Consider the following 17,604-nt stretch of genomic DNA (forward strand, 5'->3'; position numbering starts at 1 on the left):
TCGCTGTAGCCAAATATAGCTCATATCACATTTAATCGATACAAGCAATCTAAGCCCTGGTTCACTGTAGCCAAATATAGCTCATATCACATTCAAGCGATACAAGCTATCTAAGCTACGGTTCACCGTAGCCAAATATAGCTCATATAAGCTAAGCCCCGGTTCACCTTAGCCAAATATAGCTCATATCAGCTAAGCCCCGGTTCGCCGTAGCCAAATATAGCTCATATCACATGGGTCTCTTAATCTTTAAATGATTTCCGAAATAACTATTATTAGGAATTTTTTGTTCCTGTCCGGAAGATCCTGGCTAATCGAAGTATGGCCTAGTAAAAGAGAAAAGGGAAATAGCGATAGAGCCTAACCGCAGCAAGCGATTACAAGCAAGTTAGTCATGGTTTATGCGTAGGCAAAATTACCTCATGTCGCATGGGTTATTTCCTACCAATCTTCCGATTGTTTGGTCTTATTCCACTTTTCGTTTGAGTCTGGCTTATCAAAGTATTTCTACGAAACAGGGAAGGAAAATAGCGACAATTGCGGTATAAGCTGCTACTACGTAACAAATACCAACACAATACTTGGCGTAATTTCTAACTTGTTTAATTCGGTTATTGCTCATTTTTTCAACACTAAGGAAAACAACACCTTATTACAAATTGTGTTTAGTTGTTATTTATTAACATGTTGTGGACCCATGTTGTTTTATGAGAGACAATGTCATCTCTCAAAACTTCGGAAAAGGTCTAACGAATAAGACAAAAGGGAATAGAATTCAGACCGGCGTTAGCACATGGATCTCCAACAGGGCACCCAGGAATCGTCACGGCTTCTTCCTACTTAGCTACGGGATACTTAGCTTAGCGTGCCGCCGCCGAGCGGCGGGAGACTTTTTAAAATCTTATTGAAAATTTTATTGAATTAATCAAAAAAGACGTGACTATCACACGTTAGAATAAAATACTTTTTATAAAGTTTTCTTTAAGAGTCTAGATCCGATTGTGTGTCACTGAAATTTTGGTTCCATTTTGGATTATGGAAAAATAACAATCATCCATATAATTCTTTATGCTTTTGCATGGAATGGACTCGTTTTAATTTACCGTGATTCCAGGGGTTTAGTTCGCTACTGAAATATACATAAAATAAAATGGTTACATGATTTTTGATTTGTATTTGTTTTTTTTATTTTTATTTGGTATTTGATTTGCCCGGAACTTAACATTTATACTGATTTAGGGCTTATGTTGAATGGAAATTGTTATAATACGTTATACACGATATACATTATACTCATGTATATAGTACCATGTTTTGGCGGCTTGGTAAGAATATACGAATTTTTTTTTCTATAACCAAGTATTATTTTTTCGACGTTTCGGCAATGCTGTCTTCATCAGGAATTATCAATTTTAATACTCAGCGATAGAATTTTATTATTCATATATCCTTAGCATCCAACGTTCAATGCCAGGGGCCATCAACACGACTCCTTGGGTTGGAGCCTCCGGTAGACAGGAAGACAAGGCGGTCAAAATACACAACATCTTAGAAGTTCATTATCGTACGCTCTCGTACGGGTGCTTTACGCGTCGCGAACACCGCTTTTACTTATCATCATAATTTTTATATTATGTTTGACTTAAAAATTGCCCTGGGTGCCGAACCTTTTTTCGAACAATTCCAAGACCATTTTACATATTGACTAAACAAAAGGCTGTTTCACAAATGCCGATTTCGTGTATCTTCTTTCGGTGTCGGCCAGACTTTTCTCTTCAAAAAAACGAAAAACACAGCTTTTAGATTACCTGGCCGACAATCGGGCCGACAAACCGGTGCTGTAAATGCCCTTGTCGACAATCGGGCCGACACATCGGCTCGTGTAAATCCACCTTTATGTGCTATGACGATTCTTTGGTCGGTTCGTAATGGCCAAGCTCTGCCCAAGCTCTTTACTTAACTGCCTTTCTGCCTTACAACGTGGGCTCAATGACAGAAGGGAGAATGTCGGGCACGTTCTTGATCTTGAAATCAAGCAACATCTGGCCGAGTGCTTTGCCCTAAAAAACAAAAGGAGCATCGTCATGGAATGGGGGCTTTAAAACAAGTGATATCTGAAATAACAGAGGCATCAGGAGGGGTGGTGTCCATACCTGAGGGTCACTGCGCAGGGATGCCACACCCCCTCCCCCAAGGGAGTCTTCCAGGATGAAGTTGAACGCGTTGATGCCAGGTAACTCGTATCTGGAGTGATGAAAAGGTAAGAACAGACGACAAGCCCATCCTAATAACTGGGGCTCTTAGAACACTAGCTAATAATAATAACTGGTGCTTCTTAGACCCATAATCTAACATGATAACTGGGTCTCGAGCACCTACTAGCGTCATGAGTCAAGAACGGCTACAAGAAAGACTTTCTCCATCCGTGACTTTAGGGGTCCGCCAACTTCCTGCTGGCTCTAGGGGTCACAGGTCCTGGGAGCAAGATTGAAAGTACGATCTAAATAACTCTAATGGCTTTTTCTTGTGACGACACGGTCCGAGGAAGTGCTCGCAATAACAACAAACAGTAACAAAGGCTAGGACTTTCTTAAACATTTTTCGTTTTGTTGACTTTCCCCACCTTTTCACACGACAATGGCCTTTCTGTGGTTTGGTCTCAAAGAGATGTTTAAAGTACTCCTCGACTGCTTCCTCTGTCAGGGCGCTTCGCAAGAAAGGCACATACGATGGATGCCTGGCAATCACACCTAGGGACACACAAGAAAATATTTATTAACCAGCATTGAGTTCAACAACAAAAATACTCGAGAAATAAAATAGTCGAGATACTGATATTAAAACTAAGAAATGTCTAAGCCTTGGTTAAAAAAAACGATATCTACCCCTAGTTACCTTATTACACCTCATTTTCGCGACGTCAGAATTTCGCGGTTGCCCTTGTGTCTCGTGACCCGAGGATAGCGTGACACGATAACACGTACTTATATTGACACTGTTGCTCTTGTGTCGCGTGACCCGAGGATAGCGTGACACGATAACACGTACCTATATTGACACTGTTGCCCTTGTGTCTCGTGACCCGAGGATAGCGTGACCCGATAACACGTACCTATATTGACACTTTTGCCCTTGTGTCGCGTGACCCGAGGATAGCGTGACATGATAACACGTACCTATATTGACACTGTTGCCCTTGTGTCTCGTGACCCGAGGAAAGCGTGACATGATAACACGTACCTATATTGACACTGTTGCCCTTGTCTCTCGTGACCCGAGGATAGCGTGACATGATAACACGTACCTATATTGACACTGTTGCCCTTGTGTCGCGTGACCCGAGGATAGCGTGACCCGAGGATAGCGTGACATGATAACACGTACCTATATTGACACTGTTGCCCTTGTGTCGCGTGACCCGAGGATAGCGTGACACGATAACACGTACCTATATTGACACTGTTGCCCTTGTGTCGCGTAACCCGAGGATAGCGTGACATGATAACACGTACCTATATTGACACTGTTGCCCTTGTGTCGCGTGACCCGAGGATAGCGTGACATGATAACACGTACCTATATTGACACTATTGCCCTTGTGTCTCGTGACCCGAGGATAGCGTGACACGATAACACGTACCTATATTGACACTGTTGCCCTTGTTTCGCGTGACCCGAGGATAGCGTGACATGATAACACGTACCTATATTGACACTGTTGCCCTTGTGTCGCGTGACCCGAGGATAGCGTGACATGATAACACGTACCTATATTGACACTGTTGCCCTTGTGTCGCGTGACCCGAGGATAGCGTGACATGATAACACGTACCTATATTGACACTGTTGCTCTTGTCTCTCGTGACCCGAGGATAGCGTGACATGATAACACGTACCTATATTGACACTGTTGCCCTTGTTTCGCGTGACCCGAGGAAAGCGTGACATGATAACACGTACCTATATTGACACTGTTGCCCTTGTGTCTCGTGACCCGAGGATAGCGTGACACGATAACACGTACCTATATTGACACTGTTGCCCTTGTGTCGCGTGACCCGAGGATAGCGTGACCCGATAACACGTACCTATATTGACACTGTTGCCCTTGTGTCGCGTGACCCGAGGATAGCGTGACACGATAACACGTACCTATATTGACACTGTTGCCCTTGTCTAGTGACCCGAGGATAGCGTGACACGATAACACGTACCTATATTGACACTGTTGCCCTTGTGTCGCGTGACCCGAGGATAGCGTGACACGATAACACGTACCTATATTGACACTGTTGCCCTTGTGTCGCGTGACCCGAGGATAGCGTGACACGATAACACGTACCTATATTGACACTGTTGCCCTTGTCTAGTGACCCGAGGATAGCGTGACACGATAACACGTACCTATATTGACACTTTTGCCCTTGTGTCGCGTGACCCGAGGATAGCGTGACATGATAACACGTACCTATATTGACATTGTTGCCCTTGTGTCGCGTGACCCGAGGATAGCGTGACACGATAACACGTACCTATATTGACACTGTTGCCCTTGTGTCGCGTGACCCGAGGATAGCGTGACATGATAACACGTACCTATATTGACACTGTTGCCCTTGTGTCGCGTGACCCGAGGATAGCGTGACACGATAACACGTACCTATATTGACACTGTTGCCCTTGTTTCGCGTGACCCGAGGAAAGCGTGACATGATAACACGTACCTATATTGACACTGTTGCCCTTGTTTCGCGTGACCCGAGGATAGCGTGACATGATAACACGTACCTATATTGACACTGTTGCCCTTGTGTCGCGTGACCCGAGGATAGCGTGACATGATAACACGTACCCATATTGACACTGTTGCCCTTGTGTCGCGTGACCCGAGGATAGCGTGACACGATAACACGTACCTATATTGACACTGTTGCTCTTGTGTCGCGTGACCCGAGGATAGCGTGACACGATAACACGTACCTATATTGACACTTTTGCCCTTGTGTCGCGTGACCCGAGGATAGCGTGACACGATAACACGTACCTATATTGACACTGTTGCCCTTGTCGCCACTCCGCGTGACCGCCAGGGAGCTCAAGGGGAAAGTGCAGCGACCTTTTGGCATGCCTAAAGTGTCACACAACAACGGGCCTGTGAGGGCGGCATCTAAACAGCTCCTCTCGTATATGACGAGTGAGACAGTGTAGGTGAGGGAGAAGAATACAACAGGTCTGCATGTCATCAGAGGCCGGGGTTGTGCTCTCGAAAATGACAAGTAGAATATTGTAGGTAAGGGAGAAGGATAAAGTAGGTCTGTATGTTATCTCAGGTGCAGAATAGTAGTCGCTCGTTTAAAGTCAGTTGAGAGATAGTTATACTAGTATCGCGACTGAGAATAAACAAACTAATGCCGATCTGAGAATAAGGCGTAGACAATTAAAGTAATATTGTTGCTGTATGCAGTAAAAAGTTTTTGGGGCGAAAGTGACAATATAAATGTGTTGGCTTAGACGGTTGATTGACTACGCCCTATTTCCAGGACATGGATTTTGGTTACATTTTGGCCAGGAATTGAGTTTGACTGTGTTATAAATCACTTTTGTGGGAGTTGATGTGAAGGGTAAAGGTTCTAAGCCGGTGTTTCAATAGTTTGCAAGGAATGGTATAAGCATTGCAGACATTCAGGACCAATGTTGTTTGTAGCAGTGGCTAGGTGAGTTCTGAAAGGTGTGTATATGGTAAGGGGTGGATGGATATGGTTGATATAAATGACGAGCTTACGTATTCTGCCAGGGGCTGTGTGCGTTCTGGGTTCCTTCGTCACGGTCGTGCCATGCTTCTCGGCTGGCGCTGATGACGTCATAGTCTCCACATGTTCGCCGTTTATATAAATATCAGTCTGTACAGAACAAAATTTCAGAACCATAAAAAAAGATAGAGCCGCTTCTTTGTACCCCACATTAAAGCATACGTAAGATGCAGATTATCTTGGTCTTACCTCCTGATGATAAACCCTGTATTAGAACACACGTGAGGCTGCTTAACCTTTCAAAAAGCTCTATGAAATATTATTCCTTATTTACCGTAATTTATTATACATTTATGTGCATGTTTTTGAACTTTTGTTGTTTTCATTATATTTTAACTCACTGCTTTCTCCACCAGTGTGCACACCCCCTTATCAGCCTTTTTGGTTTCCGGTCTATACCTCCCCTACCTTGGTAAGAACAACCGCATCACTATCCCGGACACTCCTTATAGTCCAACTACACTCACTGTAACATTATCCCCACAATTACCCTCCCGCCCTCACCCCTGCCACCAACCTCTACCCGTATCACAACCATTATCCCCCTTTTATTTTCCCCTTCTCTCCAGGTGCCATGGTACGAATACCCGCTTTTAACAAAAATATTTGTCTATACAGTACCAACACGAGCAAATGCAATTAGCACCACTCAGAAAAGCACAGTGAAAGACGAGTAAAAGACAGATGATACCTTAAGTTTATCCTTCGGATACAAGAACGAGTAAAGTCTCAGTAGTGGCGACCTGGAATTAAGTATTATATCATTACAATCTCCTCTCTGTTAGCAAACATCCACGTAAGCGAACCCATATAAAAAACGTATGGTGAGCATTTCTTTGGATTTTATTGGATTTTAGCTCCCATTCATTCCCAACACTTCATTCCCAACACTTCAGGATCCACTGAAATAAGTTCTGTTTTGCTAAATTTTGCACACCAAATAGATTTAAGAAAAAAAACTAGCACACATGTTTGTTGTTGTCAGCAGTTGCCAACTCTTCACACATCTATACATTTCTTCAGGTGTCCAAATACAAGAAAATCCGCAGAACAAAGCACAATACAAGAGAATCCATAGCACAAAGCAGATATTCCTTTCAAATCTTCATCCTGTTATTATGTAAACAATGACGAGAGGAGCGTATAAAAGCAAATATATCATAGATACTTACGCCTTCGGCCTACCCCCTACTATTGTAGTAAAGCCTGGAGCTGTTGAGAAATACGACTTATTGTAAGTTGAGGTTTTAAAAGAGGTAGTGAAAATATGTTTATGTAAACGTAGAACGTTTTTGTAAAAAAAATATATTTGATCATGAATTTTTACGTTTTGATGATGATGATGATGATGATGATGATGATGATGACGATGATGATGATGGTGACAATTACGATGGTGATGGTGATAGTTATAATACTGTATACTCTACTCCAACTTTTACGAGTATGACATGAAACTTGAAACTTTTCTACATCTAAACAACAACATAATCTGTGTGAACTGACCCATGCTTGTTCCTGCCGATGCAATCTCTCTTGCAAAAATGCTTAGAGCTTGCTTCTGGTGATGATGAACAGCCAGCCACAGAACTGCCTCTCTGGGACCCTATACCAACAAGGAACAGCAACTTAAAGACTGAAAAAACTGCTTCTATGCGACCCTATACAAACAGAGTGCGGCGGCTTGAAGAATATTTATCAGCAACATATTTTATTGTTGTTGTTCAAATATTGAAAATACAAGATTCGATTTGAAAGAAATCTTTAAAAGATACTTATTAGGCACTTTGCTTGAAAATACCCTAGTTTCCCTAGATTTACTGACTTAGTTTTTCCTAAATGATTGGAGGCAAAGGGGATAGCGATGCAAACTTTTCAAGAACGACAATAGTCCAAACTTACAGCATTCATGATTCCAGGGGAGGCATGTTTTCCATATGTCTGCTCTGAGCCCAGCACCTAAAAAGTACAATTCACTCATAAGCATTGACGCATGGGGCATTGCTTCCTAGGCTACGAGACCTATGCATACTGTATGAGATGTTTATCTCAGTGGCGAATAAATCGAATAAATTGTTCTAATACTTGTTTAGACTGTATAGAGTGTTTCTTTCAGCGTTCACATCTTCACAGTAAGCGTTCTCATAGAATAGAGATATCTGTACGAAATGCACAACCCGGGATCTCAGTTCCGCTCGTGCAACTTTGTCACATGTGAAACAAACAAGGCAGCTATCGTCGATTACCATGTGTGACACTAGCGCGGGCTTCGTTTGAAGCGCGTTCAGATACTCAACTTTTGATTCTAATTTCTCATAAATGCAAGTTTGACATACAACTACATCAACCAAGTACTTTTGGTAAGGCCTATTTTACCAATAGCGTCGGGTAATAGTTTGGAAGATGAGCAGGTTGCGTTAAAATGTTGAAAAGGAAAAATTATCTTAACAAAAATACTTTCGAATTGACTATCTGGAATTTATTGTTGTGCAACACTGGTCCTCTTGCCCCTCTCACACAAGTTGCTTTAGGGTTTGGACTCGGCAGGGGGCGTAATTTCGGGGATGGATCTTTGTAGGCAAGAGTGCATTTATTTTTTCAAATATTTCGAGGACAATTTTGGCGTGAAATAAAGATTCATCAATCGCGAAAGTTTGACAGGTCAGTTTTAAGCCAAAAATTCGTGTGCTTCAAGTTGGAGTATTGCTAGGTGTTACTGTAGATTTAGAAAAAAAAAATCATCGCGGAGATTTCGAGATTTTTTTTTAATATAAAAATATCATTTTAACTTGCATGACAAAAAATAATTTGATTTCCAAGAAGAGTGAATCTAGCGAAATCAGATAAAGCATAGATGCATTAATAAAATCTGAAAAATTTACGAAAATCGCGCCGAAAATGAGTCTTCTGTAGGGAATTTAGTATAAGCTGTTTAGCCAAAATAACCTCGGCGCGCCACCTTAATTGTTGTTCTAATACTTGCTGTACCTGAATATGAGTCCGTGTGTAATCTTTCAGCCCAAGCTCTTTAAACATACGCCGTGTCCTAGAAAAGTAAAATGCACTTTTTACTTTTACTTACTTTTTTTTTACATCTTGTTTGACAAATATATGGCAACTGCTGAGCAATATGGTTTTTACCGTTTTAAGATTGTTTCTCCAACTTTTCTTGCCTTCATCGAGGCAAATGGACCCCCTACAGGGCATACAGCAGTCGAACGAAAACCATCGGCATATGTTGCACAAACCTGAAATGTTAACGCCAATACATTATTTCACACTAGTTCCTATACAATGAACGAGCCCCATCAAGACACTCACCTTGTAATTATCTGTGGCCCTCTGTCCGACAGCACCTTGCACCAGCACTCCTCCCCCGTCATAGCCTGGTTCACCAGAATAGTCCACTATGTGAGCATTTTGCATATATGAGCATATCCAGTATGTGAGCATATCCAGTATGTGAGTGGAGCATATCCAGTATGTGAGCATATTCTACTATAAGAGTATATTCACTATATGAGCATATCCACTATGTGAGCATATCCACTATGTGAGCATTTTGCACATATGAGCATATTCACTATGTGAGTGGAGCATATCCAGTATGTGAGCATTTTGCATATATGAGCATATTCACTATGTGAGTGGAGCATATCCAGTATGTGAGTGGAGCATATTCACTATGTGAGTGGAGCATATCCAGTATGTGAGTGGAGCATATTCACTATGTGAGTGGAGCATATCCACTATGTGAGTGGAGCATATTCACTATGTGAGCATTTTGCATATATGAGCATATTCACTATGTGAGTGGAGCATATCCAGTATGTGAGCATTTTGCATATATGAGCATATTCACTATGTGAGTGGAGCATATCCAGTATGTGAGTGGAGCATATTCACTATGTGAGTGGAGCATATCCAGTATGTGAGCATATTCCACTATATGAGCATATCCACTATATAAGCATATCCACTATGTGGTCATATTCCATTATATAAGCATATCCACTATGTGAGTATATTCCATTATATAAGCATATCCACTATGTGAGTATATTCCACTATGTGAGCATATCCACTAGACATACTGTATGACGGAAAAACCTGCACAATTAAAGATTTCTTACAATGGCGATCGGTTCCTTTGTATTCCGGAAGTATTTTCAAACACAAATGTGAGGCCGCAATGCATATACCCAGATTTTGGCTTTTTAAGATAATTTTTTCTTGATCATCCTTGCGCTATGTATGGGCTCAGGGACAAAAAGCTCAAATTTCATCGACACTTCATACAAAAAGTCTCATCCATTTATAAAAAGTTGCATTTGATATTTTGTTTGCTATTTCTAAGTAAGTGCATAGAGAAATATTCCGCCTCATTAGATGCAAAATGGGCTTATTTAAAGCACCGTGCCATGTTTTTTCCTTCATGTCTATCCATTATGTGTGAGAATACCCTATTCCACTGTTGGACTACACACAGCAACAATTCATAAATGCATTAATTGATTTTAATATGCTGTCATTCTGTCAAGTTGTTTAGTAAGAGATACAGAGTGGAGCAAAGGATAAGTAGGTAAATAATAAGAACACTGGTTGTAGCACAAATGTCAACTTCTTTCAAAATTTTTATGTGCCAACTTACTTAACACCCAGATACCTCCCCCCTTATTTTCAGTTTTTTAGAGCCCGTCATAGTCAAACACTGCTGCACCTAGTCAGCGGTATCCTAGCTTTCCAACAGTGCTTTGCAGTCCCATCTCTAATCCCTTGTCGCTTCGCTGAGGCAAGCACAAGTTGATGGTTGCATGTATTTTTCATTAAAAATACAGCTTTAAGCATATTGGGAGAGAGCCCTAGGCCATCATAAAGTCTATTGGGACATAACTGAGTGCTGTGCTTGTGGATATTTGTAAGCAAAGGTGGATTCATGGTGTTTTTTTTCTTGTTTGTCTGGATGAGAAAATAATTTACCAATGAATCACCACAGCTCTCCTAAATGCTGTCTTTTCTGAAACCAAATTGATTCCAAAATTGTTTACACTGCTAGTCTGGGTCTGTATGACCTGGAATTGATTTGTTTGGCTTCGGGGTAAAAAAACATCTGATTGCTTTGCAATCCAAGTGGTTTCACAAGCTTTTAAGGAGTATTTGGAGGCCATGGAAGGCAGGTTGAGGGGTCAATGTGTTAATTACGCTCCACGTGCCAACTTACCTAACACACCTTGTACCGTCTCGTTAGCCACTTTCAAATTAATTACTCCCCAAGTGCCAACTTACCTAACACACCTTGTACCGTCTCGTTAGCCACTTTCAAATTAATTACTCTCCAAGTGCCAACTTACCTAACACACCTTGTACCGTCTCGTTAGCCACTTTCAAATTAATTACTCCCCAAGTGCCAACTTACCTAACACACCTTGTACCGTCTCGTTAGCCACTTTCAAATTAATTACTCCCCAAGTGCCAACTTACCTAACACACCTTGTACCGTCTCGTTAGCCATTTTCAAATTAATTACTCTCCAAGTGCCAACTTACCTAACACACCTTGTACCGTCTCGTTAGCCACTTTCAAATTAATTACTCCCCAAGTGCCAACTTACCTAACACACCTTGTACCGTCTCGTTAGCCACTTTCAAATTAATTACTCCCCAAGTGCCAACTTACCTAACACACCTTGTACCGTCTCGTTAGCCACTTTCAAATTAATTACTCTCCAAGTGCCAACTTACCTAACACACCTTGTACCGTCTCGTTAGCCACTTTCAAATTAATTACTCCCCAAGTGCCAACTTACCTAACACACCTTGTACCGTCTCGTTAGCCACTTTCAAATTAATTACTCTCCAAGTGCCAACTTACCTAACACACCTTGTACCGTCTCGTTAGCCACTTTCAAATTAATTACTCCCCAAGTGCCAACTTACCTAACACACCTTGTACCGTCACGTTAGAAAAGTCACAGACCACATCGGGTAAAATGTACATGCAGGGGTCCCCAATCTCATAGATTAGCTAGAAACAATGAAAACCCATTGAGAATTGTATATGTAATATCAAACATTAACACACACATGGAGAAAACCATAAATAAACTGTAAACAGTTTATTTGAAAACAAGGGCAAGGCAAGAAAACACAATTAGAGTGAGATAAGGTATACATGCAGAGCTAGCATTGATCTAAGTTGCTGTGTGAAAATTTTGGTTTTTCCAATGTGTTGGCAGTGATATCTTGAAATTGTATTACAAACACACAACCTGTTCTGCCACCGTTGAAGGGGACACCAGTCCACCAGTATTTGGGGGCTTGCAGATTATGAACCTCCCGTCTGATGAGCATTCTGCTATTGGATAGCCAATATTCTCCCTGCAAATCACACAATATTCAAAGCAAAGTCAAACACAGAACCATTTACAATTTCAAGGCAAGACATGCATTCAAAAATTCAAAAGCAAAAATGTAGAGGCCTACAGTAGGGTCCAGTTACCGAAGGGAGTTTAGCTGTGGTAATTAATAAACATAATATTGCATAATAATAATAATATTAATATTACATAATAATATTGCTAACAGAGCTTTTTTTTCCCTTTATCTTTCTTGTTACTGGTTCAAGTGTTTTCAAGTATCACAATAAATTAGTTTTTAAATGATGCACTTCATTCAAATTTTGAAATAACCAATGTGTTTTGTCACAGGGTGCTTTTTTTTACTCATGATTCCAGAATATGAATGATAAGAATAGACTAAAACCGTGCGTCCGTTTATCGTGTGTTCCCATTCTGGAATGTAATGAAGGCCATTCCACCCATTCTGCTATCTGTAGCAGAATGACTCAAATGCCATTCTGAACATTCTCTACCAACCATTCCTATTCCAGAATGATAAGAAAAAAACGTGCCCTTAGATAAGGAATCAACATATTGTTTTCAGTATGTATTTGGGTAAAAGTTTCCAAATGGAACTAGTGACATATTACCAAAGCTAAAGGATGCTATTTTGAACTTTTAAGGCAGTGAATTACTGTTCTGGTCCCAATGCTGCATTTGTATCTAGTAGTCACACCTCTCGTTACTCACCAGTCAGCCACGACTTGCCAATCAGTGAATATTCCACCAGTGGCTTGTGCACCACACTCAATCAAGTGTCCAGCCAGGCTGAGAGAGAAGACAGACCAGTGAACAAACAACAAACAGACTACACTACAGAGAGAGGAAGAGGTAGCTTAAACTAAATATCACTCAAATAATAGACATTAGGACTGTGCAAAGATCTTGAAATATCCATGATTCATTCAAATGTGCAAAAATAGAGAGGAAAATTTTTTAAACCTAAGAAAAACGGTACATAGGACATTAAAAACTTGTGAGTAATTGATGCCTGCTTGGGGAATTCAATCCAAAAGAATGGACAGATGCATATTTGCATCTATTTGATTTTCCACAAGTTAGGTATAACCACCACTGAACAACCAGAGCTATGTTCTGTACATTACATCCCTTCACTCTCCATAATGCAACAGAATGTCTTACCTCCCAGCTGCAAGTAGGTCATACTCATTTGGTTTCCAGCCAAACTAGAGGAAACAGATATGTGTTGTTTTCTAAGTTGACATTTATAGAAGAAATGACAGAGCACATAAATACTGTAGCATTGCTATTTATCAGCCTACCTCATGCATCAAGGGGCCAAGGGCTAATGCGCTGTCTACACAACGTCCTGTGATAACAATGTCAGCGCCATATCCCAGTGCCTTTGCAATAGGTTCGGCCCTACAAGATAAGGGTATTCTAGCTATACATCCCATATCCCAGTGCCTTTGCAATAGGTTCGGCCCTACAAGATAAGGATATTCTAGCTATACATCTTATCTTTTCAAAGGAGGGGAATAACATAATACATGTGTCTACAAGATAAGGACATATGCTAATACACCGTGAATTCTTTAAATAGAAGGAAACAACATGGAACACCTGTTCAATCTGTATAAAACAAACTTATGGGATTTTTTATTTTATTTTATAACGCGAAGTTTGAATTTCTTTCCTATCCGGTTACATTGTTGAGCGTCTATTCCAAATTTTTGCTAACTTCACAGAGGTTGCCTAATATTCTGGATGGTACATGAATTATGAAAATGTGGAAAAACATGAAAGATACAATAATACAATAAGTTAGCTCAGTTCTAAAATGGTCAAGTTAAAAGATAATGCTGTTTCATCACTCTATAACAATTTCTTAAGTCTTAAGCTCGAAAGGTGAAAGACAGAAGTTTTAGTATATAATATACATTCACATGTTTACCCCAAGTATGCATTCATGCTGACGACCTGTGATGGGAATTCTTTGCCACTGTCAATTTCAGAGATCTGTGATTGGCTAATTTCATCAACCCTGTCCATCATGTCATCACCCATGACAACAGCAATTTTCACGTCAACACCAGCCTCTTCTGCTGCCTCTTCGACAGCTTTAGCACAGGCTAGGGGGTTGACCCCACCCGCGTTACTGATCAGTCGAATTCCTAAAGTATATGTTTCAAGTTAGTAGAGAAGCATTTTGCTGGAGGCAGCCACTTCGGGTAGCGCTTGTGTACCAACATACAGAATTACTCAGAATCCACACGTGGAATTTAAAAAACTTTCATTCTGTGTTGTAATATTACCTCTCATTTTCACTTCTCTGATGAGGGGTTTCACTGCAACCTCCACAAAGTCTGGCGTGTAGCCCAAATTCTGTGTGGACAATAGAGTGATAAGTCAACCATATATTCATCCATCCTCCTTGTGAATCAAAACTTTGATAAATCAGTTGGATCAATACTCTCTTAATTGCTTCTCTAGGAATACCAGATAAGCTATGATTTACACAGCTGTTGAATGTTGATATCAGGGGTGCATCCAGGAGTCCCAAAAGGGGGGGGGGGGGGGGGGGGCTGAAAGAAGGGTTCCAAGAATAGGGGGGCAGGATTCATTGTTTCTTTTGTGCATTTCTTATATATTTCTTGTTATCTTTAAGGGAAGGGGGCAACTCGGTCTACCCCTAGATCTGTTTGATATAAACCAACGTGTTTGGTTATTTGACATAATACAGTCAAAAATTATAGTATTCATATTCTAACTATTTGTTCATAAGCAGGGCAAAGGCATTTTTTCACATTATCTACCATTATAGAAGGGGATAAAAAGGTTCAAAACTATTTTTGCTCCTGCCTGTAAGATATAATGATTGTATAAGGAGAGACTTTGACTGGAAAAGCAAAATGGGGATTTGAAGATGTGTCTATAAGGGATGGAACACATGCTATTCATGGCCAAGCAGTAGGTTAAAACAAAATATTACACAAGCCTCACACTAAAAAATCAGCACACAAAGAAAGAAAAGATAGACAGTACCAACAGAAAAAAAGATGCTGTGGAAAAAAACCCTTAATCCCTCCCCCCATAAATTACCCTTCCCTATAGGTACTGTACACGTGTCAATAGTACCCATAATAGTTGGCTGTTTTTACTGTAATTGTTTTTTAGATTTATCAAGCATTATAAGTGTTTACAAGAAAAGACAAAATATGCACTTACAGGAGACTTTCGCTTGGCTGCTGTCAGCAGAGACATCGTAATCTCAGACAAGTAATCGAACATTAGATAATCAACATTGCCTCCTTTGACCAGCTGGGGTGCTGTGGATAAATGAGCCAGATTAAAAACTAATTTATGACAGAGTGTATAAAGCAAGTACACCTACTCATCATTGCAAGATATCTAGGCTATAACAGGGATAACAAGCAGGAATATCATGTGACTTTTCATGAAAACGTATTATATAACGACTTTCCATTTTTCGACCAATGCCATTTAATGGGCATTAAAACGCGTCAAAAACCCCTCAGACGATGTCTTTTCTTTTGTAAACTCATTCATTTTTTGCGGCCAATTGAAACCATTTGAAACTCATGTTTGAATGTTTATGAAAGATCATTGAACGTTTATGCAAAACGTTTAAACATTTATGCATAACATATAAACGACTAAAAACATCATTTAAACGACCAAAGTCGTTTAAACAGCTGAGAAAGTGGTTTAATACCTGTTCAATTTAGCTGTTATTATATGTTTTCCCATGCAGGATCACTACCCAGAACTTGTAGTTAGAAGTTTAGCGTAAACTGTGAATTCCGCTTTTATTTCTACTCTTCTACTCCTAGTACTCACATTCTACTCTTCTACTCCTCGAAAACACATAAACACATAGTACCTACTGAAGAAAGCACCGCTTTATTTTATCATTTCCAAGTTTTCCTATTTTGAGCTGGATTCGTGCCGTTTCCATTCAACAACCAAACTTGTATTCACATTATATATTTCTATGCTTCTCTACAAGATTTTGACCAAGCTTGGACAACAAGACAAGTTTCCATCATGTTAGGTGAGCGTGTTTTATTTCCCAAGTCGCAGGAAAACCCCTATAAACGTCTATATTTTAGACAAATCCGAACAGGACTCACTGTCCCAATCCGACATGTTGTAGAATTTGTGGGACTTTTGTGGGACATTTGGATTGCACTTGGCTGGCTTCTATTTGCTGCTTTCTGATTGGATATTTGTGTGCGCATCCGATCAATGAATTACCTTGATCCCCTGGCAAAATTTATTGTGCTTACAAAATTAGGGGAGCCCTAATGTGTAAGTGTACAATTGACACTTTTTAAACATAAGAATTTAAGTTACAGCTACCGCATGTTACAAGAGATCACTAAACTGAACATTGTCTTGATTTGATGTGAAACAGCCCCAATAGGGGACTTGCGCTAAGAGATCATGTGCAACTTATTCAGCGCTTATGAAATAAAAGCAAGAATCCTTTTTTTTCAGAAAGGGTTTAGCTTCATTTAAAGATTTAATTTTTTTGTCGTTCTCTGGTGTGACGGGCGCAGTCATTTCTGATTTTTTTGTTTTATTATTGTATTTTAAATTTGCCACCCAAAAAGATCGCATGATCTCTTAGCGCAAGTTCCCTATTGTGGAAAATCATTGATAAAGTAAGGGAGTCACAAATTTTTAGCAACTTTGGCCACAAAAGGTCTATTAATCTTATCAAAAACGGTATTGTGATCATAGGCACTGTGGTACCAATCTATATATAGACTACAAACTTGCTTATTTGCTTGGGAATTGCAGTATTTAAAGTGTACTTTTGAAATTGAAGGAACTTGATGTGAAAAATGATCACCCGTTATTGGCACTGCGTGGGGTGGTTCTGATGATTACAGTTTGAACTTAATATCAATAAAACTTCTTGTGCTGTAAAAACTATCAATACAATGATAATCACACAGCAATCATCACAATCACTATGAGCATATCACCATCATCATCCTTAGTTATCCTCATTCAAGTATAATAATACAGTGATAGACCAAATCCTTTTACCTGCAGTTGCAGAATCCCCCCAGAATCCAGACGCACAACCGATTCTAACAGTCCTTCCTTCAAGCTTTGTGCTATAACCTCTTTTCTGGCTGCGGCCATTCGAAATAACCCAACCACAACAAGGAGAAATCACGCGAGCCCAACAAAATGTATGGATAAACATCGCCCTTTTTGCTCCCAGTTTCGTCACTGCATGCACTGGTGAACGTAGACTAGCCATACTGGAAATAGGCATTTGTGCAAAATAATTCTTATTCGCAAAATTCGCGTGTCATTGGGGTGTTTTTATGGCACAGTTGGAGAAATGTTTTCTCCGTGGGTCGCCATATTGCAGGCCTGGCTTCTATGTTAGTACAG

General features: G+C 40.3%; 1 protein-coding gene across 2 annotated transcripts; it reads right to left on the reverse strand.

Moving 5' to 3' along the window:
• Positions 1–581: 581 nt before the first annotated feature.
• Positions 582–17,603, reverse strand: LOC5517726. 2 transcript variants are annotated; one of them, XM_048733317.1, is made up of 21 exons: positions 17,248–17,603; positions 15,397–15,497; positions 14,484–14,553; positions 14,123–14,342; positions 13,491–13,590; positions 13,351–13,394; positions 12,898–12,975; positions 12,079–12,187; positions 11,747–11,834; positions 9,132–9,196; positions 8,952–9,058; positions 8,799–8,856; positions 7,713–7,769; positions 7,317–7,416; positions 6,983–7,022; positions 6,502–6,553; positions 5,783–5,900; positions 5,045–5,128; positions 2,624–2,750; positions 2,154–2,244; positions 582–2,060 (listed from the first exon to the last, which is right to left on the reverse strand). In XM_048733317.1, exons 1-21 carry the CDS (start codon positions 17,480–17,482, stop codon positions 1,974–1,976), a joined length of 2,031 nt encoding a protein of 676 aa, XP_048589274.1. In that variant the 5' UTR covers positions 17,483–17,603; the 3' UTR covers positions 582–1,973. The 2 variants fall into 2 exon arrangements, with proteins under 2 accessions (XP_048589274.1, XP_048589273.1); XM_048733316.1 differs by having other exon boundaries at positions 9,132–9,217.
• Between the last annotated feature and the right edge of the window lies 1 nt (position 17,604).

Source organism: Nematostella vectensis, chromosome 10, assembly GCF_932526225.1.
Source record: "Nematostella vectensis chromosome 10, jaNemVect1.1, whole genome shotgun sequence".
Classification (NCBI taxonomy): domain Eukaryota; kingdom Metazoa; phylum Cnidaria; class Anthozoa; order Actiniaria; family Edwardsiidae; genus Nematostella; species Nematostella vectensis.